At 51.6% G+C, this 23,386-nt stretch overlaps 1 protein-coding gene across 1 annotated transcript in view; it reads right to left on the bottom strand.

The window, feature by feature from the left end:
- PLEKHO2 (pleckstrin homology domain containing O2) overlaps positions 1-22,927 on the bottom strand; it is a 28,270-nt gene extending 5,343 nt beyond the window's left edge. Inside the window, exons 1-5 of the mRNA XM_084293099.1 lie at positions 22,741-22,927; positions 18,291-18,443; positions 11,446-11,562; positions 4,618-4,722; positions 1,999-2,097 (exon numbers count right to left, since the gene is read on the bottom strand). Of these exons, the coding sequence (XP_084149225.1) occupies positions 1,999-2,097; positions 4,618-4,722; positions 11,446-11,562; positions 18,291-18,443; positions 22,741-22,749 (483 nt within the window). The 5' untranslated portion in view covers positions 22,750-22,927. The remainder of the gene's footprint in view (positions 1-1,998; positions 2,098-4,617; positions 4,723-11,445; positions 11,563-18,290; positions 18,444-22,740) is intronic.
- Between the last annotated feature and the right edge of the window lie 459 nt (positions 22,928-23,386).

Genomic DNA, 23,386 nt, shown 5'->3' with positions numbered 1-23,386 from the left:
TACGCTGCGGCAAATCTCAAAAGCATCAAATGGAGCACCCCCGTCCCTCTGCACAGCCCCGTTTTTCCTCCAGACCAGCATGTTCTGTGACTGCCGTGAGCGTTTTTGCTGCTGAGTTATTTTCCGCCTGACAGCGCAGCGACTTGCACAAGAATAACAAAGCCAATAGCCACAAGCAGTCAAGAATGAGGACCAAAGCACAGAATTATTTTTTTTACTACTTCCTTTGAGCAGACCATCTCAAAACGTGCTCCACCATAACCTTAGCTTCTTTGTTCTCCTCTTGGTGCTGCGCTCTCAGCTCTGCACAACCTGAATTCCTCATCCTGGGTAGCTGTATCTCCCTACCCCTTTCATTTACAGATGGTTTCCCCAAAACTGCTTTCAGGACTGCCCTATTTCCACTTGAATAAGTAAAACAAACCGATCTTTGGATGGTCAGCATGTGTTGAGGCCACTTGAGCAGGGATGCTCTTGCAAGACCGTTGCCTTCTGCTCGCTCCCTTCAGCCTGATTTCACCGCTGCCTCGCTGGGGCCAAGCCTCAGCCCATCAGACCTTCAAACCACAGGCTGCGTGCAAACCTCTCGAGCAGGGGAGGGATATCCTAAAAAGGGTGGACGCGGTAAACACGCTACAGGGTGTGAGCTCGGCACCCTGGGGGGAGAAATGCGATGGCAGTTCCTGTGTGAGGGCCCCAGCTGCAGCTCCGGGCAGCCTCCTGCAGCACAGAGAGTTTAGGTGAAGCATCTTTTGCCTTTCCAGCCCCTAAGACACACAGAGGGAAGCTGCATCCTGGCTGCTTGGCCCTGACCCCTCCTTACCTGGCCTGCTTTGGCACTGAAAAAAAAAATCCTCCCATTTCCTTCACAGTGCTGCAACCACCTGTGATACCCATCTTTCTGCAGGCTCTGTCCTCCCCCTTTCCCCTCATTCCTACTTTTGATTTTGCAAGCCAGTTTCCCCCAGATTTGGCCAAAAGTGAGAGCTCTTGCAGATATCTGAAGTGTCTAATGAAAACAGTGAGCTGGCTTCCTGCCTTACTGAACCCGTTCTAGGCATCAGAGAATCTACGCAGCGTTGCTTCTCCAGCTTCTGTCGGGTTTTGTTCTGCTGTTTTCTGGAGGGATAGATGGGAACCTGGGATCCATCCCCATGCATTTCTCTAGAAGAGACACTCTCCCTCCATTTCTATGCAAAGTTAAAACTCTTGGGGCATCTCATTTCCTGCAGTAGGGTCATCTGAGAGCTGCGCAGACACATAACTCAGAGCCTGGGAAGTGTGAAGTAAGAAGGTTTGATTTAAAAACCTTCGTTGCTTTAGATTAATGGCCTCCTAACATATCTGTCTGTGGAAGCTTATTCGTAAATCACAGGAATCCCGCATTAATAAGAACTTCTCCCATAGAAATGAACCACAGGTTTATTCCGTGGTGCTCTTTCTTTCCTTCTTTTTTTAAGTGACAGACCCAGAAAATCAGTTACGAGTAGACAGGCCAGTCTATAAAGCTGCCTGGGAGAATAATGTATTCTGGTTCAGACCGAAGGAAGGGTTTGTAAACCCGAAAGCTTGTCTGCTTTTTCCAGTTAGTTTAATAAAAAATACTGCTTCTCTCCACAGACCACGCAGTTCTTGGGCCGGCAGACCATTGTGGCTACAAAAATCATCACTTCTCAGAAAATAAATATAGGAGCTTCAGTCTCTTCTGATTAAAGTGAAACCGTAATGGCTCTCACCAGACAGCGCAGCGGCTCGTGAGGTATGGAAAGCTAAATATATCATAACACGCTGCAGCAGCTACAGATCTATGGGAACCCAGAGGGCTGCTAAAGAGGTGCTGGCACCGTCTTTCCCAGGGGAAGCTGTTTCCCTTGTGAGCTTTCTCCGGGCACCTGGGTTTTCCCTGGGGGTTTGCTGGTGGCTGGATGGAGCAGCCTGCTGTGCAGCTCGTGCTGATCCCAGCTGGGAGCTGGCTCAGTCCCCAGGCAGGGCACCTACCTCCTTCAGGTGGCTTCTCGTGGGTGGCCGGCGACCTTGGGTCATCTTCACTCTGTCCCGAGTTACATGGTCCAAGGAAAGGCTCTCGTCTACTTTCACCTGTAAAAGGGGGAACGGGAGGGAGAGAGGAAAGAAAAGAGGTATTAGCTTCTTATGAGCCGTCTGTAAAGGTGGCGTTGGCACACAGGAAGGGACGCTGTGTTGGGATCCAAGATGATTTTTGAATATTTCACCATTACAATCTTAGCCTCAGACCTTAGGTACAGTTTGCCTGCAAAGCCCTGCACGTACGTGATGGACATTTAAGGCACCAATCCCCTGTGTTTATCCAAAAGGCACTCCAGATCAAAGCATCCAACCTTCAGGTCCACAATCACTAACCCTTTCTCTGCCAAAAGGGAGGGCACAGAAGGGCACCAGTGGGCTTTGCTGTCCCCACCCCAGCCTGGGCTTGGAACAGCTCCTGCGTGTGGCAGAGCACGGCACCGAAATTGCTGTTGCCATCTCGGAGGTGAAAGACCATTAATAACCGTGACCCGACGGTGAACTGTATCAGCAGTTCTTCCTAATAGACCTTCCCTTGTACGGCTCTAATGACTGCAGGAAGCTGAATAGAAGGTGTGAGCAGTGACCTGGATTAATTGCAACTGTAGCTGAATTAACAAATTCATTTCCCGGCATCAGAGTAGAAATCCACTAGAAGACCCAACCCCATCGCAGGTATTTCTCACTGTCTGCCACCCTCCTGGGGCTGGGGACAGGCATCCCATGGGCAGCAGAGCCTCTAAAGCCAGCCCAGGCACTCTGAGGTTGTCCTCAGCGTGGTGGCAGGGGTGGCAGTGCTGGGTTGAGGCATGGGCAGCCAGGAAGGGCTGTCGTGCAGCTCTCCTCTCTTGGCAGCTCTCCCATGTTCTGCTGGCCACAGCTGAGGGTCGGAGCCAGTTCGGAGGATGGTGAAAGGTCAGCACAGTTTGCTGCCCTTCAGACCACAAGGCTGTCCTGTAAGAAAAGCTGGTGAGTGTGAAAGAAGGGTTTAAAAGGAAAAATTGGGTCCCAATCCCTGGTTGATACAGCAGGGCGCTTCTACAGCTTTCAGTGGAGCTGCTCCAAGCCTGACCCATCAGCTTGTGCCTAGCCTGTGCAGCAACACTTTAAATCCGAGGTCTGACGCTGATTGGAATGAAGGAGAATTAAAAGCTGTCTCTCTCTGTGCATCCAGGTCCTCCTAAGGAGCAGAACCTCCAGATTAAGACCTCAGACCCCACCATGCCGTGCCGGGCTTTGCTGCCCACTGCTGTGCCCCTCCGGGCAGCTCAGGGATGGCGTCAGGTCTCCAGCAAGGACTGAGCAGCGCCGTGTTACAGGACATCTCATCTCCCACCCGCTGTAACGTGAGAGCAGGCCTGGCTGCTGAGCTCTCTGCTGCTCCACTTTGTAACGTCCTCCCTGCTGCTCCCAGCTGCCAGCAAAAGCCTGATGCTGGATGTCATTTACCCAGGCAAAAAAGGAGCACATCCCAGCCTCTCCTCCAGCTTTTGCCTTGTAAAAGCAAAGACCAAGCTCTCAGGGTTTAAATTCTCTAGCACCACACCGACAGGGCTCAGCCCTTGACTTTTACTCACTGCTTTGGTTTCCTCTGCTCGACACATCTTGCTGATTTCTTAGTCTCCTAGCTACCCTGCCCAGCTCTTGTGTGATTCCCGTGGTGGTGGTTTTATGCACTTCCTTTCGGTTACAGAAACAACTGCAGAATTGTTACTGCTCTTTCAGTTTGCTTTGGGGCTGATCACACACGAAAGGGGAGCTGAGCAAGGTTAGTCAGGCTCCGGGATGTGCGATTTTCATCCTTGCCTCTGCACATCAGGAGGAGAGGAGGACTGGGGCGTGCAGGTGCTGGGGCCAGCTGAGAGGCAGGCAGGAGAGCAGCCGGGCTGAGGAGCCACGGAGTAACTTTCCACTGGACTCCAGACTGGAGGCAGAATAGCTGCTGGACTGAGTCACTGCAGATTTTTCCAGTCTTGAAGACTGGGCTATGTCCTAACCAAACACCTCCATTTCCAGGCTGCTTGGTGCTGAGAATCACGACACTGAGGGGAGACGAGTCCTTACTGGCTTGGTGCTGCAGCTGCTTCTGTGCCCCAGCGGCTTCCTCCAGGACAGGGGAACATCAGAGCATTTGCTGAGGGGCTGATCCAAAACCCCCTGAAGCCCCCAGACCATCTTCCACTAACTTTGGTGAGCTCTGGTGTCCCCTGGGCCTCCCAGTGAGACATTAGCTGTCAGCAGCACAGAGCATGCCTCTGGCACACATCTACTCACCCTGCTGCCCCTGCATCTAACCCTGCCAGAAGAGAAGGGAAAGCAGCAAGAGGCAGAAGGGCTCCAACACTTCTCTGCATGTTCTAGCTTCTTGGGCTGAGAACTGGAGGGACTAAAAGCTCCTAGCCCGTGGGGATGCAGCTTGGTCTGCCCTGCATACCAGCTGTGAATGGGCTTTCTCTTTCCTTTGACCATGCCTGGCATGCAGCGTGGGGTCTCGGGCAAGTTCTCTTCCTAGCTCGAAAAGCAGTGAATGAGAACTGACACAGAAATACTGGGGTTGAAAACTGTTTCTCTTACCTCATCAAATACTTTGTTTTTGCCTCTATTGATCCCTTCATTAAGAGCTTTTATCCACGATTCCTTTTCTTCCAAAGTCGGAGCTTGAAATTTGATATCATGAACCTGCAAAAGTGGAGAGAGAATTTTGCCTAAGCATTTCTCGTCAAGAACAGGGAGGCAGCTTTCTGCTCTCTGTATATCCCTTCAGTTTTTATTTAACATCCAGTCCCAACCTGTGTTTAAACTACAGATTCCTTTGCGCTTTGGCAAGCATTTCGCATCACAGCTCCCACGAACAGAATTTTGTTATGCTGAACTGTTTGTTGCTCTAGTTTTATTTTCGCCGCTAATAAATACAGAAATAAGAAAGTGAGAGTTTTTTTACTTCTGCAAAACGCGTGGAGGAGGTCTTGTGGCAGCGTAAATTTGTACAGGGAATGGTCAAACTGTGCGTAGTGAATCAGATTGAAAGTCCAACTTGTTTTGTGGTGGTTCAAAGGCAATAAAGTACTTTATCCTCAACTTCCCCACAGGCTGCGAGAAGAGAGCAGTAGGAAACCTGCATGCTGCGGGCTCTGCCCGCTTCCCTGTTCCTGCAGCTCTGCAGAACAGAAGCGATACAAGAATCCAGGGCCCTGGCTTTAACTGCGTGTGGACGGGATGCAGCACGAGGGCGGCGTAAGTGAACGAAATTACCGTATCTTTTTCCGTTTGCAAATGAAAAATTAAAGCAGCAGACACCACAGACAGAAAATTTCTGGGGTTTGAACGGTACTGCGTAGCTTTGCCCCAAAAGTACCCTTCAGGTGAAACACCATCTTCACGTTACAAGTGGCAGACTGGCTTGGATCCAAATAGCTCCACTGTGTGCCTTCACCTGCTCTGTGCAGGCACAGGGGTAGACTCTTGTGCTAAAGAACATCATGCGAGTGGCAAAATCAAGCACTCAAAAATTAGACAATCCCGAAGTCACCTAGGCAGCCTGAACTCAGCCGTGCTGCACAAGTTCCTCCTATCACCAGCCCTAATGACAGGGGAGGTGCTCTTACTGATCAATGTGTCTCACTGAGTGCACTCTGCTCAAGCCCTGCCCTGAAGACACAATTACTGATTCCGTTGATGATCTCTTCTTTGCTGCTTATCACTACAATATCTGTGGGCTTCACAAATAACTTTTCAGAGCAATTAGCAATTTTCACAGATGAGGTGAGCAGCTATGGACAGGCTCATCCAAAACACATACTGGAAGGGTCTCATTTGTGTTTTTTTTTTTTCAGGTATTTAACATGCTACAGCTATCCAACATCTTTGCATTGCCTTGAAGGGCAATGCCTCAGCCTTTTTGTAAATCAGGCCCCACATTCTGGAATCACAAGAGGGTCAGAACCTCCGGACTGTATAAAATGAGGGAGACAATGCTAAGGGTGACTGACAGCTGAATGCTTTTAGCAGCTTCCTGTTTTGTTTATGGTACAACAAAGTGGCCACTGTTTTGGGTCTCAGCAACTTAAATCTTACATACCTATGCTCTGGACATCCCTACTGGGATGCTCTCCTGACCAAAGCAGCAGCATCAGAAATTCTGCAGAGCTAAAGCCTCAGCTCCTTACATCCAGCCCTGCAATTCTGCTAGAAACCTACTGCCCTTCCTTTCTGCATTTATTGCTCACTTCAGTGCCACAGTTTTGCACCTGCACGTCACAACGACAAGGTGCAGCACCCTCACAAACAGCATGGCCAGCAGGGAGTTAAGCAGCAATTTTGGGGAAGTGCATTTGTTTGATTAGTTTGCACGTAAGGTGATTGGGGCCACACGTCTTCCTAAGAGCCCAGAGGAGAGGTTAGGGCCTGCACCGCAGCGCTCTGCAAAAAGAGCTCTTTGTCTGGGGCACAGGAGGATCATGCTAACCGGGGAACCTAAGGGAAGGCAAGGCTCCAAAACACAGTGACAGCCAGGTTTTGTTTTAGCCCAAGCAGGCCTGGTTTTGTGTGTGCTTAAAAACTTTTTTGTTTGGAAACGATTTTGCCCCAAAGCTTTGTGATTACAAAAGCTTATGAGAAAGCTCCACTTGTGAGCAGCTGAGCTGTCACACTGCCTGGCAAAGACCTGGCAGCCCACACTGGGGTTTAGAAAGCTTCGTACATGTTGTTCAAGGGAAGGATTCCTGCCTCACTTCAAGCTTCCTATTCTAATGCCACTTTCTGTGCCTCATTCTCGGCCCCGGACAAAAGCTGCTGGCCTCCCAGAGCTGGGACTGTGACTAAGTGCTGGTGTCAGCTAGCGGCTGAGCAGCAGGGCAGAGCGAGGGCTCTGGGGGCTGTTCGTCAGCAGTGAGAAGCTGAAGTCTCCCTCCAGCCTGCACCTTTTAGCGCTAACCACTTGCTGCAGCCACCTAACGCAGACCCAGCAACAGCATGGGGAGGGGGATGCATGGGAAGATGCTCCCAAGGCAGCAGAACGAGCCTTCTTCAAGAACATTTTTCTCCTTTTTAGCCCAATATCCACCCGTACCAAGGAAAAGGCAGGTTGCTGGGGTTCTGAGGCTGGCACTCGTGATGCTGCCAGACAGAGCCTTATTGTTCTCGCAGTCCCTTGCGTGTCTGCATCCCTCTGTGGCTCGTGTCCTCCACCGCAGGCACAGGGGAGGAGGCTAAACCACGGGGGGGTGGAAGCTCGTGTCAAAGCCCAGAAGACACAGGAACAAGCTGGAGGAGTTGTTCTCAGTTCTGCCTGCCGCTGTAGCACTGGTGGGAGATCCCCAGCTCCTCCACAGAGAAGGAACAAATGAATTGACTTTGTATTTTTACTTTTCTGAGTATTGACAGGTATCAGAGGATACACCCCTGCACAGCTTTAAGCAGCGTCTGATCTCCAGCAGCACTTTCAGGTGGGGACTCGGTGACACCAAACCTAAAGGCAGAGGGCAGCCGGCAGGGCAGCACATCTGCTGTCCTGCCTGCTGAAGCCAGCTGAGCCTGAGTCATGAACAACAGCCTGGTGTGCCAGGAAAAGCTGTCGTGGCTGACCCTACTGTGATAGCCACCATTGTGAGCCACGAATACAGGGTACGTAATTTACTGTAAGTCAGCGCGGAGCACGGCACGGCCAGCCAGCTCCTGCTGAATCACTGCCTGGATGTCATGCAACAAAAGAGGCTCCCACTCCGGCCACTGCCTGTAATGACAGCGAGCACATTCCCTGACTGCTCCACCTCTCCTCGGAGACATCAGTCAGCCTGCAGGCAGGGAGACCCTGGTGGCTACGCTCACCCTGCCTTCCAGGGAGCAGAAGTGCTCCCAGGGCCATCCCATTGTGCTTGCACTAAGTGAAAAGCTGCAGCTTAAGACATTTACCAATAACAGTTCAGTTTTTCCATTAGTTGTTGCCAGCCAGTCGCAGAGGTGGGTGACAGAAATCCCCAATTTCTCAGCCATTTCAGTGCAAAGCTTCAGCTGCCAGTGGGTAAACTGGACTGTGAGCTGCCTGTGACCTGCTGGCTGAGGTGCAGGAACGTGATCCTTTCTGCTGTCTTTTGGCACCGGGTGGTCACCTCTGGCAGATGCCAGAGCACAGCTGGGTCAGCAGCTATCAAGAACACGCCAGAGTCCGTCTGCCAGATGTGAGGTCACCTCCTGCCTTCTCCTGCATGAATTTGGGTCCTTGTCAGGTTGGATCACAGAAGGAAAAACAAAAGCAAAGGGACTGTCAGGAGATCCTCATGTTTGTTTGTTTGTTTTTTGCAGCTGAACCAAGAGCTGCCTCAGCACTGGGAATAACGCAGCGCCTCTGCCAAACTCTGCCAAACTTGGACTCCCAGAGCACTGGGCAAACAAGCTTCACTGCAATCTCTTACAGCTTCCGGATCCAGGCCCCTCCAAAGTTGACGAAGAGAAAAATAAGCAGTGAAAGTTTCCAGCCCTGAGCACAGGTGCTGAGCTGGTGCCTGGCAGCGCTGGGTAAGGACGTGGTAAGCTGCAGCACTTGCTGGTGCACTCTCCCTTGCTACCAGTCTCTTTCTTGCCATTCCTCCCCGTAGCTGAAGGCTCTCAGACCTGCTGAACACCAGCCTCGTGCCAATCTCTGTAGTCTCCAGGCAGTTTACACTGCTCTTTGCATCGTGAGTACATTTTAAAGCCTCCAAGCCAAGGTTGCTGCCCTTTCTTACAAGTTCTCTGCTCAGCTCTCCGTATCCAACAATTTTCATCCAACTGCTGCGGGTGGCACAAAGCATTTGAGATTGCTAAGCAGAATGGGTCTTTTGCTCACTTCCAGCTTCCTTTGCTGAAGAATCGAAGCTCAGGGCAGCGCTTTGTTTCAGTTCCACGCATGGAGCTGACCAGTGCAGGCGTGTGACATGCTCATACTGTCATGGCTTAAGAAAAATGTCATCCTTGTGACTAGGGCAAGCAGAATCTCGGGTGCTGCCATCAAAGATCAGTGTTTAGCAAGGCAACTTATTTATTTGGGTGCAACTCTTACTGCAAAGTATTTTTAACTGCCCAATTTAATAAAAGCAGAGATATACTGGGCACAGGCCCTTCAGACACTGGAGAGGGGTTGAACGGTTTCTGTTTTGCTCTTTGCAAGTGTCCTCTGCTCTTCAGAAATGTCACATCAGAGATGTAAACCTGGATTCCCCTACAGCTAACCAGGGGTCCTTGCTTTCAACAGGGAACCTTCTGTCTGTGCACAGAAACATAAATGACTTTTCCCAGCTTACTCACTTACTTTCTGCATTCTCTGGCATTGTGCTCAGGACAGGGGGCAAAGAAACAGCAAGATCTGGAAGGGCTTGTCAAGCCACTCCGTAGGGTGTCCGAAAATTGCAGTGCACACTGCAGCTGGCAGCAAGTCTCCCAAAAGGAAAACGTTCGGCAGACATCTATTGCCACAGCTGCAGTTTCAAAACAGAAGAAGGCCACTTGTGTACATTGGCCTCCTAATGGAAGCTTGTTCTAACATCTGCAGAAGTATGTTGTGTGTCAACACCCGCACCAGATTCTCAGCCAAAAGCAGGGTGGGAGGGAGTAACAAACAGGGAACTTTTCACTTATAAAAGCCCTCCTTTTCACCAAAAGAGCCTTATAAAAAGTGGCCTCTATCTAGGTCTCCATTTAATCACTGGCATGAAAACCAGGGGAGCTGTAAACTTGCCAGCATACCAAAAGGGTGAATTTTCCCTTTCGATGCAGAATTTGGGCATAGCTTTCTCCTAGCAAGAAATGAAAGGTTTAAGAACAGGTCTCACGCCCTTTGTTGGTTCATTCAGCAGAGCAGAAACACATGCAGCTACTACACAATTTGCCTAAGTAATATCCTTGCAAATAATGAAAATAATTCCTACTGTGCTGCCCATCTGTAAGCACACACAAGCTGTTCCTAGCCTCCCTGGGAGTAGGTGTGCACACACAGAGTAGCCAGAGGGATTCAGCAGGGGCAGCTGTGGTAGTTCGGGCACCCTCCAGAAAACACACCAAGCCTGCCAGGGCTAGGCACTTTCGATCTAAAATTGACATTATTTGTGATTAATGAAGCTACAAAACAAACACTAAACCCCCAGCCGAACTGGAGACACTCACTGCTCTGTAACCCCGTGCTGAGCAGGAGCTCAGTGGCACAGGTTCATATTTCCAGGCTGCCATAACCTTGGTGCATTTTGCTTAATATCCCTTTTCTCCCTGATACAGGCAGCGCCTACTTGAAAAACACGCATCATTCACCTTCCCTCTCCACTCCCACCCCGCTCCATGTGAGCATTTTGGGACAGGAGGACAGTTCTTGACTTGTTTGGAACCAGGTTTAGCACAACGATGCTCTGAACTCAGCTGGAGCCCCGAGGCACTGTTAGACGAGTAAATGCTCAGTGACAGGAGGGAAAGAATAAGCAGCAGTGACAACGACGACTAAACAATCTCCATTTATTCAAACAGAATGGAGATGAGGGAATGCATGTCAGTTGATATTTTTGGCCCTTCATATTCTTATGGAAATTAGGATGTTGCGTGTCCCCTCACAACCCCTCGGATCTGGAGGTTTTATGAGATCTTTTAAGCCAACAAAATCACATTGGAATTAGAATCTAAGAGTGAGTTACCTAAGAGCAACAACAGCAACATCCCAGCCCAAAAAGATGCTGATGCATAGCAAGCAGGAATGCAGAAAAACCTCCAAATTATGTGTGGTGATGATGGACATGCACAGGAAGCCAAGCTCATCCCTGCAGCCAGTCAGAGCTCGGTGGATGTGTGACTTCTCTGTGGCACCAGCCTGGTTATTTGGTCCTGGATATAACCACGTGCTGCACAGGAACCTCAGGTTGTAGTTTCATTAAATTTACAGAATAAATCTTTTCTTCCAGGAGCTGTTTGGCTGCAGGTAACGTTGCACTGGAGTTGCTCACATGAGCATATCTCCAAGTTCAGGAACTTTCTCTGGACATGGGGCAGGATCACAGATTTCACTGGAACTTCAGCAAAGCTGCAGCACATACAGCTGGGACAGGGACACTTCCTCACCCAGAGCACGTGGGGAACAACAGAGCCCAGAGCACGTGGGACATTCTCCACTGCTCAGGGAGTATTGCAAGAAAGAAAGTGATAAGGACAAAAAATATCAAGAGGAAAATGTTCTTGTAAATTGAGTAGCAGGAAGGCTGATTCACCAACATGGTAAGAAAGTCTATAGGACAATAGTGTTCCTCTTTGCATATTGCATTCTCAGCCACAGGTCATTTCTCCCAGCTGCCAAAGAGCTATCTCAGAGCCTTTCGTCTGCTCTGGGCACAGCTGCCTGGGGACTCATTTTGGAATTAGCAGAATTGAGGGTGATGAGAAAGGCAATCCTACCTTCTTACCCGGGGAGCGGATTAAAATGAAACGGTTTTTCTTTTTGAGTAGTGCACGCACTTCCTGGCACTTGTCGTAACTCTCCAGTTCCACTGTTTCTATGCATTTCTGTTCATCCTGCAGAGGGGGAAATAAAAATTATCATGAATAGGAAGCACTGAAATCAGTCATATACCACCAACCTCTGCATGTCTTCCCGTTGCATCTGCCTAAAAGCTCTTCTGCCTTAAAAATAAATCTGCATGCAGACGGCAAGCCCCCATAAATCAGGCTGGTATCCCACCAAGAAAACACTCAGGTCTCTAAGCTACAGGCTGATTTGTGGCTAGTGGTCCGCAGCGGCTGAGCAAATAACACATTGTGAACAGGAACACCAGGCTCTGCCACTGGTGGTGGCCTCATCCAAGGATCTGCAGCCAGAGGCAAGGTGGGAAGGGCTCTGCCCCAGGCTGTGAATGCCCTGTCGGTCCTGCTGCAGGGCTTTTTGCTGCTCTGTCCAATGAATAACACACCGCACTTTTATAAAGCTTCCTGGCACGATCTCAGAGCACCCCCAAACTCCCGCTCGGCCTGGCTAAATCACCTCCCCCTTGCAATGAATGAAGGTGACGTTACTCTGCTTCTCCACAGGGCAGAAGGTGGCACAGGCATCGCAGGACAAGGTCAGTGGCAGCCACACGCGACAGGGACACGCTCCTCTCACAGCCATGCCCTGAGCTGTCAAAATGCTGAGGACTGGAAATAGAGCCCTGTACAGCCAGCACAGCTGTCGGGGCCAGCATCTCGCTGGGGAATATTCCCCTCTGCTGCATCTCCACTGACGACTGCAGGCCACGAACTTGGCTCCTTTCACCCCCGAACATAACTCAAATTCCACTCGTGGTGCGTGGCTCAGCTCAGCCGCAGAGCAGCAGCCCTAATAGGAACGGCAGCGTAACGCCGGGCAGATCATACGATATTCTCCGTGCCCCAAAACTCCCTTTGCTACGTATCACACAAATAAGCAGTGAGCATCGCGGAGCAGTTCTTGCCGCTAAAGCGCTGCCGTCAGCACCCCTCGTGAACCTCCCTATTACCACCCTAAATTAAAACCTCCAGCCGGGACCATCCCCAGCTCTGAGGCCGCTCCCAGGGCAGCGGCTCGCACCCCGGCGGGTTTGTATTTAGCAATTCCTGTAGCAGCGAGGGGGTGTGGGGTGAGGAAATGTTGTCGTAGCCAGGAAGTTACTGCGTGGCTGGAGGCAGGGAATGGAGAGTTCAGAGGGAAGTGGGCTGCGGGGAATTTCCTTCGCTTACCACTTGACATTTAAGTCACTGCGCAGAGCTGGGGCTGCGCTCGTTTTTTTTAACCCTCCTGTCTGGAGATGGGGGCCCAGCAGAGCGAGTGTGAGTACGCACAGCAAGTTCTGAGCCACCGAGGGATGTCTGGATCTAATTTCGGTTCATTATTTTAATGACATTACTGTTTATTTCGCTTAACACTGAGTAGGTGAATGTGACCAGAGAACTGGCGAAAGGTACATTAGGAGGAGGAGACGGATCCTGCCCAAACCTAAAACCTCGCAGATAAAATCCTGCTGACGCTACTGAGCCCTTTGAAGGCGCAAGGCTCCTGCTGCCTTGTTTTGCAATGTCACAGCAAAAGGACAGGGATGGAAATAACAACCCCTCGGCAGCCAACAAATGATAGAGGAGGGTGAGGTCAGGGATACACGCGTTAGGGGACGGGTGATCTCATCCTGCCCGTTGGTGGATGGCCACCCACATCACAGCGCTGCCACACGACTGCTGCGGTCGCCAGCGCCTCCGCCAAGGTTTGCTGGGCTCAGGATGGACGTGGCTTGGCCGGGCACTGACAAGAGAGCAGCACAAAGCCTCCTGGCAAACCTGCCCATCCTTGGAGGGTGGCTCTGCCCCCAGCAGAGCCCGCTGGCTCTGCGTCACCTTCCTCGTCCACGCCATCCTTCCTGCCTCTTGGGCAGGAAACTGCCCTCACATCCCGCGCCAGCCGTCCTCCACATTTTAAGGACAGTCACGGGCTGTGACAGAGCTAGGGGACAAAGACTCAGCAGGTTGAGGAGCTGTGGCTTTGCTGTGTCATAGTCTTGACTTTCAGCCGCCCCTCTCCTCCCTGGGGAGGCTTTGGGATTATGGCCCGGCCAGGGAATAAAGGCATGGAGGGTGGGGACACGCAGGGCCCTGCCTCACGGGGGCACTGCCTTGACTTTGCAAGGTGTAGCTCCTTCACCGCAGACCCTGGAACTCCTCAAGTAAGTTATCCTCCTCAGGGAGGGCAGGGAAGAAAGCAGCCAGAGAAATATGAAAACTCCATGCATGAGGCAAGGGAAAAAGTTTGTGACCTCAGCTGGTGCCAGAATGGGGCCTTTTGTCTCCGTTTTACCCTTGGCGAGTGGCCAGCCCCTCTGTGTGCCTACCTGGTCACAAAGAGATCCTTTATGTCTGCTCTGCACAGCTCAGATAAAGACCAAGGGCCTGACCCTGCCACAGGTCTCCAGGTCCCTCCAACCCCCTGCGACCCAGAGGATGCTCAGCATCGGGCAGGGACAAGGTTGCTTTTAGCAGCCCTGCCCCTACGGACTGGTCTCAAACACTTTTTAGCCAAGTTCCCGCTGCATTTCGTCTCTAGCATCCCAAGGAAGTTAAAACAACTCTGTTCCATCGTGCTGAGACACAAAGGCTGAATTTAGCTGCCTGCATCTTCGCTCAGCAGGCTGCCCCACGGCACCGCATCTGCTGCCGATCTGCCACCTCTCACATAGCCACAGAGATGTGACCGGGGAACAGGGAATTCCCTTCAGGCCTTCTTCCCTCGACAGATTTTAGTGCATGTTTTTTAAATTGCTTTTGCACTTGCTGTAAGGGACAATCAATAAGACACGTTAAAATCCTGGTACAGAAACCCCTACACTCACGATTTAATGCAGAAAAACAATTCCATCAGCTATTCATAGAGCAGGCGCTGCTACTTCAACATGTACGTGTCTGTGTTTCACTTGCTTGGCCCTTAGGAAGAAAATTACTGAATGTCTATATATATTAATGCATGTGCTTAACAAAAGAATCACATTTGGCAAACCTACAGTTTCCTGAATGAAGAGGTGATAAAAAGGGGAAAAGGTGCACTGAAATTTTCATTTATCTGAAAGAAACATTGCCAGGACCTCATCGCTGATGCACGTTAATGGTCTGTGACCCTCCATTCACTGTATATCTCTAAACCCCTTGAAACAATAATCCTCTTCTCCAGCTGAGGATCTCAAAGCGTGTTAGTAAATCACGTTTGGGTACACATTGCTGTCACTTCACCCGTGGAGAAATGCAGGTTTTAACTGCGCCACTGAGGCCACACAGGAAGCCAAATGCCAGGTGGATCCTCCGGCCACTAGAAGATGCTTTGCCAAGATGACTTTTGCCCTGTTATATGCTACTCTTTAAGAAAAAAAAAAAAATTGAAACTTTTAACCAAAAAAAAATCCAACTTCTAATCCAAAAGACTCACTCTCTTTAATCCATGGAGTGATGGCATTGATTTGTTTAGCCTCCTTGCATAGGATCGCCCGTTCTTCGTATGCCCTCTGTAGCTCTGTGGGCTTAATTTTTATCCCAGCAAGAACATGCAGAGACAGCGAGACAAAAAACACCATTATAAAATAACCTGCCTGCTGGTTCTGTGTGGGTTTGTGCCCAACATGCCTGTCACTGAGACTTCTCAGTAATGTCCCCAGTATCCAAACACCGCAGAGCTGCACGGATTTGCATCGGGGCACCTCTCCTGACATCTGGCTATGCAATGTTGGACGTGTGTCCCTCTTAACCGAGTCTTAGCTGACGTGAGGGTGCAACTGTAGGGTGCTGGAGCTGGAGCTGGAGCAGCTAAGAAGAAATACATCACACTTGATATTGCATCAGCCCGCTGAAACCTGCAGCGCGGCGAGGTGCGGCGACTTTCACCCGCCATCTGCTCCCAGTAACACAATAGCCGACTGCAGTTTGCCTTCGGGAGGTTGCTCCGTGTTAAAACAGACCAAAAGGCTGACGAGCAGATGCAATATGGGGAACAGGCTTCCCAGGCGGGTCAGAAGTACATTCCAGGAGATTTCTATTGATGATGCTAAAATACAGTGTTTGTGTTATGCTCAGGCTGTACTTAAAATGTTATTGCCAGGATCTTTTGTTGGCCTTCTGCTCCGCTGTTACTCTGCACACCCAAACTTCAGAGACAAGGGCAGCTGCCAGCTCGTGCAATTGCATAAACAAGTGTGGCTGCATGTGAAACAACTGCTGAAGGCAGTACGAACACCTCTGCACGAAGGGCTCCAGCACACCAGGGGCTGATAACGGGACAGTGTGTCCAAGTCACTAGCTCATTTCCTGGAAATCTGATGGGCTTAGAGCAGTTTCAATACGCAGGCTCTAAACCTGGCCTCGCACACAGAAGCTGATCTCCCTCCCATTTAACCTACTTCAGTCTAACTTAGGATGCATACAGAAATAACTGTGTATTTCTGCTGCCCAACGCTCTATCTCTTTTCTTTTTCTAGGGCTGCTAAACCTCCCGTCCAGCAAGCACTGAACGATCCCATTTTAAAAAGTTTCTTCCTAAAAGCAAAAAAAAATGCAGATTGAGATCCGGAAATAAAAGCCACCGGAGCACGCTGCACCACAGGCTCTCTCCTTTGACATTGGGCAAGTCACTTCTCATCTCAGAAACTTAGTTCCCCAATTGTGAGACAGAGACAGCAACGCTGCCCTGACTCACCTTACTGGAAGATAAATACAGTAATAAACACGAACTGCCACGATGCTGTGCTAACGGGACCCCTCCTGAGTACAGAAAATTGCCATTTCCTTCAGTTTCCCTGTAGTAAGTCTGCACAAACACACGCTCTCCTATTGAGCTATCAGACAATTTTGTAGCAATTTCCTCTCCTAAGATATTTGACTTCACTGTAAGCCTGTTTAATAGCCTATAGATATTAACATGATCCCTTATTTACAATAATGGGGCCTTGTAGCTACCGTAGCTCACAGATGCAATTTATTACAGGATGTTACCACAGTCCGCAGGCTACCAGAAAACATTATGTCTGGTTGTTACAAATGCCATTTTCCTCGTTGAGATAATAAAATAACCCTTTAAATGATCGGGATTTTTCCTTCGTCTGAATGTCTGTGAAAATTAATCTTACTTTAAAAGCTTCCTTTTCCCCTGTGGTAATAAGAACCTCCATATATCTTGGTTTTTAAGTCGTGCCCTCTAAAAAAAACCTATGTCATGTTTATGGACTCAAATCCATTTGTTCCTTCAGCTGGAGTCAACAGGTGTCTGGGGGACTTGGATGCAATCTGCAGAGGGATGATAGTTTGCAGGACCAGGCTGTGTCGCCCTGGGTAAGAGCTGCAGGTCTCGAAATCCCCACTGCTTTGCCTGTCTTCCAAGCTGCTCATCACCTGACGCTGACTTCTCATTTTGGTATTCTTGCACTCATCATGACATTTCAAAACTAAGAACGAACGCCTCCAGAAAGCCTCGGGATTTGGAAAGAGCAGGAGGGTTCAGCGTACAGGAGGAGGTAATGCCATTTAACCTAAACTGCTCATAACAAATCTTCTATATTAGGCAATGCTACGTTTTTTTTTTTTTTTTTCAAAAAGAGAACCAAACTCATTTGTCAGTCCCGCTGTTCCTGAAACCACCACAGCAGTGCAACTGCTGAAACATTTCCCCATTCTTGTTCCCTTGACACGCTGCACAGAAACTTGACGTGCTTTTATTTTCTATCCTCCTGATGCCCACGACTGACCCGGTCCCCTTGTGTCAGACGCCGCGCAGGCACACAGTCCTCGTGCTGCTGTGCCCTGAGAATCCCTGACACTTCTCCTGACACATGCATGCAAAAACCTCAGCCCAGAGGCTGCTTCAAGCCACCACGTACTAGCAGGGCTTGGGACTGAGCTGCCCCTGTCTCAAATCTCTCTGGGCTGCAGTTTATGTGACTGCTGTGGCAAACTCAGCTCTCACAGAGCCCCTTTCAGCCCAGCAGCAGAGGGGCAGGCTCAGGAATTCTCCACCTGTACGAGCAGTCCCGCTGCAGCCCAGCAGGACTGGCCCTGAACTTTTCATTCCTCTCGCATGAAGATGCAGGGCAGATTTGGCTTGGCTCTTCTTTCTTATTTGATTAGAAACAGCTCTAAATGAGGCCGTGAACTTACGGCACGCAATTTATCTAGGGAAGTTCAGGATAAGGCTCCCAGGGGTCCTTCCCTCAGCGCTGGCTTGCTCAGCTAACAGGAAGAGATGAGCCAAACCCAAACTGTGTCCCCTTTTAAGGAGGAAGGCAAACGCTCAGGATCTTGCCCTGCGCCCAGCAGTGCCTAAATGAAACCCTGAAAAGTCTGGCTAGGAGCAGCTCCAGCTCCTTGAGGGGTGCCAAGCAGCTGCGGGGCCGCCTGTCAGCCCCTCTAGCAGCAGGTGGGCAGCCGGTCTGCTACAATGCAGTTTTAGCCCTTAAATGCCAAAAACTACTAGCACATATCCTGCTTCCGCCCAAAGTTGTACTCTGTTTGCCTTGTCACAGGATGTCCTGCCCCCATATTTTTTTTTTTTTTTGACAATAGCACTGTCAAAATATTTACTGGCTGAAATATTTATGATATATAATATACTCCAAAACGCAGCAGCTGTCTCTTCTTCACAGCATTTAACCTTCCCAAAGATATCTGGAGAAGTCCTTTTGAAAGGAATGGGCTGGAGGGAAGAGTGAAAAATGCAGGAATGTGTGTCACTGAGGGCCTTTATTCAAGGGAGTTAGCTGTGACCATACCTCATCCTCAAAGACCACAAGCTGTGTTTTCCGTAGCTGGACGTAACGATCCTTCCACAGTCCCAGGAGTCCCCCACTGCTTTTCTTAATCCAGCCGAATTTCTCTGCGTTTGGAGCTGACTTTGGTTTCTCTGAGACCTCCTCCTTTGTATCCTGCAAGGGCACCGAGAAAAGCAGAAGGGAAAAGGAATCACGTTAAAAAGCACTTTCCATCCATCTGACGACGGTCTTCAGAAAGCCTGCCCAGAGCAGACCCCAGCACCCACCACGTGTGCTCCCTCCCCACCAGATCGCACGGAACAAAGCCTGGGAGAAAACTTCCAGAGAAAACTTCTGCAAGGAAGAGGAAAGCTCAGCCAGCTCCCCCCCGACAGCCAAACCTTTGGGACAGAGTTAGTGGACAGCACGGACCTTGGCCACTCCTGAGGATGCTGCTGGGATGGCGGTGAGTCCCCCTGCTCCTCTGCTCCCTGTGGCTCTTTGCTCCCCTTTTGGGGAAGGTTCTCCCCACCGGCTGGTGCACCAAGTGCCTCTTTAGTAGCAACACTCGTGTTTTGCCCACAGTCACTTCTGCAAGCTCCTCTAGGTCTCGCTTTGCTCTCAGAGCTGCCCTGCTCGCACGGAGTCACTGCGACCTGTCCCAACACGCACAACTGCTTTGCTCTCCGCTTGCCACCGGCTGCGATGGCACTGCAAGGCTCCCGTGACCAACACAGCTTTGCCCTGGAGGGCCAGGACTGCATCACACTTGCATTGAGATGCTTCTGGCCCGGCACACGGGCTCTGGCAGGGTTGCTGTCATGAGGCTCTTCCCCAGGAGCAAGCAGAGGAGCACTGCTCGCTGCCTTCAGCTGAGCCACAGCCGCTTATGAAAACACCTCGCCAAACTCGTGACCCTTACAAGGAGGCCAACCCCAAATCCTCCAGCACCCTTCCAGAAGCCACGCTGTTAGCCCAAAACTTGGCTTTCCTCCTGGGACACGGCACTGCTGTTGCCTGTGATGACAATAATCCCACTGCAAAAACGCGATGCATTTCCTCTGAGTAAGGATGTGTGACAGAGGCAGGAGACAGAGCATCCCCAAATGGTCCTGGCTAGCTGCTGAATGAAACCTTTTCTCCTAGGAAAAAGAAAACAAACCAAACAAACCAAACCAGTGTGGCTGTAGCCATCATGTTTCTTAACATGAGGAAATCCCATGTGCATCGGAAGGAGTCAGAGCTGGACACTCCCATGGCCAGAAGGGAGTAGGGATAGAGCGAGTGAGTACGGACGAGTTCCAAAAACTCAGAGGAAACCCTTGCTAACAAATCTGTTTTCATGCACCAGACTCCCAGCGAACACACCCTTGGATTGCATTTGGGTGAGCTGTTCCTCTAAAGACAGATCTTGCACCCACAATGAGAGGAAAAACAGATTCAATTCCCTGCGCATGGGCACTTCTTCCAACCTCCAGCGAGGTCAGGGAGAGGCTTCCCGTTTCCAGGTAGGTGCAGACCAGGCACAAGAAACCAAATCAAATGGCCTCCTGTAAAAGTAAACCCCACAGAAAGGGGTATAACGTTCTTGGCACGCTCTGCAGAAGTTGTTTCAACTGTACCGAGCGGCGCCCCAATACAGGATGATAGAGCATAAAAAAGTTTTCCGGGAAATGAGGGGTACTGCGGTTTTTTTTAAGTTGACTTTTTAGGTTGCCAGGAAGTTGTATTCAGTTGTGATCTGCTATTTCAGTAAACATCAATCGCTGCACAAATATAGACCTGTTGGTCTCCTGATTGAGCACCCTTTGAAGTCATTTTTAGACAATTGGCCTGGACTTCACCCTCACTCCTCGCAGCTTTGCATGGCTGTACCCGCACGAGTAGTGACTCCAGACCAAGAGCTACCCAGCTCACCATTACTCCCAAATGTTTTTACTTCTTGATTTTTTTTTTTTGTAGGTTCCTTTTGCTGGGCAGATTCATTTTAACCATTCTTCCCCCCTCCCTCTGCAGATGGCAGAAGGGCTATCTGAAAGAAAACACACGCCAAATAAGTCTGCCTGTGGCCTCTGCTCTCTACAGAGTGAAAACTACCGTTTTCTGTGGTTTTACGATAAAAGTGCTCACTGTCAGGTCGCAGCACGGCACAGCTACTTTTGAAAAAGCAACCTGCCCCGGTAGCCAGTTTTGCCGGAGTTTATTTTCATGCCAGCACTCCTGTGACAGGCCGAGCTGCAAGGCTACAGCCGAGGTGATCCCGCAACCCGCCTACTCCCACCACCTACACCAGCTCTCTGACATTTCGGGGCCACTTTCCTCAGTACCATCACAGGGCTTCTGCTCCTGGGCTAAACGGGCCCTGCCTGTGCTGGGAGCCAGCGCTGCCTGCCTGCTTGCTCGCTGTAGGTTCCCAGAGCACTGCTAAGATCCACATGGGGAAGAACCCATGCTTGGGTTGCTCTCCAAACCCCACAGATCCTCCTGGAGGTGGAGGTCCTCGTGGAGCATCCGCAGGGAGGATCTCTGAGTCCCCACCTGCCCCAGGCTGCCAGACCCCAACTTGTCCCCCTCAAGAGGCTCCCAGTGCCAAGGCTCTCTGCAGGAGGAGGAGACACAGCCTGCCTCTGCCACCCAGACCCGGAGCCTCCTGCCTGTGAGAGCCCTTGGCAGCCTGCTAAAAGAGGAAGGATGAGATGGGATGGGATCGTGCAGCAGTCTCCTGAGCCCGAGCTGCCTGTGTGGCCCTCTGGTCCTGAGTCCTTAAGGCTACGAGGACAGTGCTACGCACCAGGGGAGGTTTGCCAGGGAAGGGCACCATCAGAGCAGGACTTTGTGTCCACTCCGCACCCGCTGCCTGCGATTCCATGACTAAAATTGGAGCGCGGCACAAAGAGACGATTTGCTGTTGTCAATTCAGCTTTCTGCGGGGATTCCTTCTGCTGGAGGCAAGAAATGCTAAGATATCCTTTCCAGGATGTTCTGGGGCTGGATTCATGCCCGATGCTGGTGTAAATCCACGAGAATAAACCCACTGACATCAGCCAAGCGAGCCAGCGTAAACGAGGGAAGAACTGAGTTGTCCTGTCACTGGCCGAGGCCAAAGGCACGGGTCCCAAAGCCACTCCATACAAGTTGTTTTTGCAATTTTTATCATGGGCACCAGAAGTGCAGCACGAGCTTGACTCTCACAGCCCGGCTTACACTTCAGTTTTACAGCTTAGCAGAGCCCAGCATCCTGCAGGGGCACAGGATGGCTTTTAATTTAACAATTAGGCGATTCTTTCTCCCTCCCTCCCCCAGCACTTTAAGGGCCCACAAAACCACACACTTTTCATGGCTTCGAACAACAACAAAAGCCCAGCAGCCCCGTCGTGGCGGTGTTTTTACAGGTCACACACACTGCCCAGAAGTGGGTCGCTGTCCCAGTCGCCCCGTTCAAAGCAAGCAAGAGCAGCCAGCTCATCCCATGCTATCTACACAAGACGAATGCATCTCCAGACGCCTTCCCAGACCTCAAATCTTTTTCTGCCCTTCCACCTTCCCTTCTGACAGGGCTGGTGGCACTTCCACTTCTCCCCGGCCTGCGGGGATGAACCATCTCCCCGGGCACAACCCGCTGGGATCCACGTGAGCCTCGGCAAGCTGCAGCTGGGGCCCCATCCCCAAAGGGCTCCCCGGAGGATTCCTTCGCCGAGCAGCCCCCAAAAAGCCTCCTCGCTCCTGCCCCTCGGGCCGGGTGCCAGCTGGACGCCGTTTTTGTGCCGTGGATTAATTTCACGGATGCCGGCGGATAATGACAACTTTTGGTCCCGACCAAGTCGGGTCGCTCTGCAGCCTCCCCGCTGCCCGCTTGGGGAGGAGATTTCATTCTCGCCGCATTTTTGGGAGCTGAAATAAGGGGACGGGAGGCAGGCAGCGGCTCCCAGCTCCACGCACGCCGAGCTTTTGTGCACCGGCAGCAATTTATGGGGGGGGTCGTGGGGCTGGGACCGCCCGGGCGTGAAACCCCACGCGTGTCTAGGGGGGGCGCACGGCCGGCAGGGACACGGGAGGAGCAGGAGGAGGAGAAGGAGGAGAAAAAGAAGGAGGAAGAAGAGGAGGAGGAGAGGACAGACCCTGCGAAGGCTGCGGGCTCCGGCACGCCCGGCTCTGCCGCCGCTTGTCCGCCCCGAGCGCGACAGGGGAGGAAAGTTGGAAGCGGGGGCGCCGGCTGAAAAAAAAAAAAAAAAGCCAGGAAGAATTACAGAAAGCAATAATCATCATCATAATTAAGCCAAAAAATTTAAAGACCGGCGTGGCCGGGGGCTGCCCCATACGCTTGGCAGCCGGCGGAGGCACCGAGGGGCTCCCAACCCAACCCGTCCCATCCCATACAGCCCTGTCCCGGCTGGGAACGGCTCGGCACGGCTGGGAACAGCTCGGCACGGCTCGGCACGGCTCGGCACGGCTCGGCAGGGCCTTTACTCACTTGCTCCATGGCTAGCACGGACCGGGGGTGCTCCTCAGGGGCTCCGCTGCCGGCTGCGTCCCGCTGCGCAGCGCGGCTCCGGGTGGCCGGGCATGCCGAGCCGAGCCGAGCCGAGCCGAGCCGGGCCGGGCTGAGCCGGGCCAAGCCGGGCTGTGTCCTCTGCACCAACTTCTTGGCGAGCAGCAGCAGCAGCAGCAGCAGCAGCGCCGGTTTCCGGAGCTGCGAGCGCGGCCCCAAGGAGGCGGGGATCCCCCCCCCCCCCTAACCCGGCACGGCCCCGCCCGGCACGGCCCCGGTCCGCGGGGAGGCAGCGCCCGGTGGAGGAGCTGGGGGGAGAGGGGGAAAAAAGGGGTGTGGGGGTGTATGGGGGGTCGTGGGGTTGGGGAAGGGGAGGTCCTAGGGTGGGAAGGGGGGTGTGGGGTGGGATCTGGGGTGTGGGAAGGGGGATGTGTGGTGTGGAGGAGGGGGCATCGTTTTTGGGGACAGGTCCCCGGGGTGGGATGTGTCTGCGGGGGGGGTATGGAGCAGAGGGGTGGGAGAGGGTCTGTGGGGTGGGATATGGATGATGGGGTGGGGTAGGGTGCTTGGGTTATGGGACATGGAGAGTGGAGGTGGGACAGGGACCGTGGGGTGGGATGTGTCTGTG

The sequence above is a fragment of the Netta rufina genome, assembly GCF_964035555.1.
Source record: "Netta rufina genome assembly, chromosome: 11".
In the NCBI taxonomy this organism is placed as follows: domain Eukaryota; kingdom Metazoa; phylum Chordata; class Aves; order Anseriformes; family Anatidae; genus Netta; species Netta rufina.
Note: the sequence above shows the minus strand (reverse complement) of the source record. Positions and strands in the feature narration are given on the sequence as shown.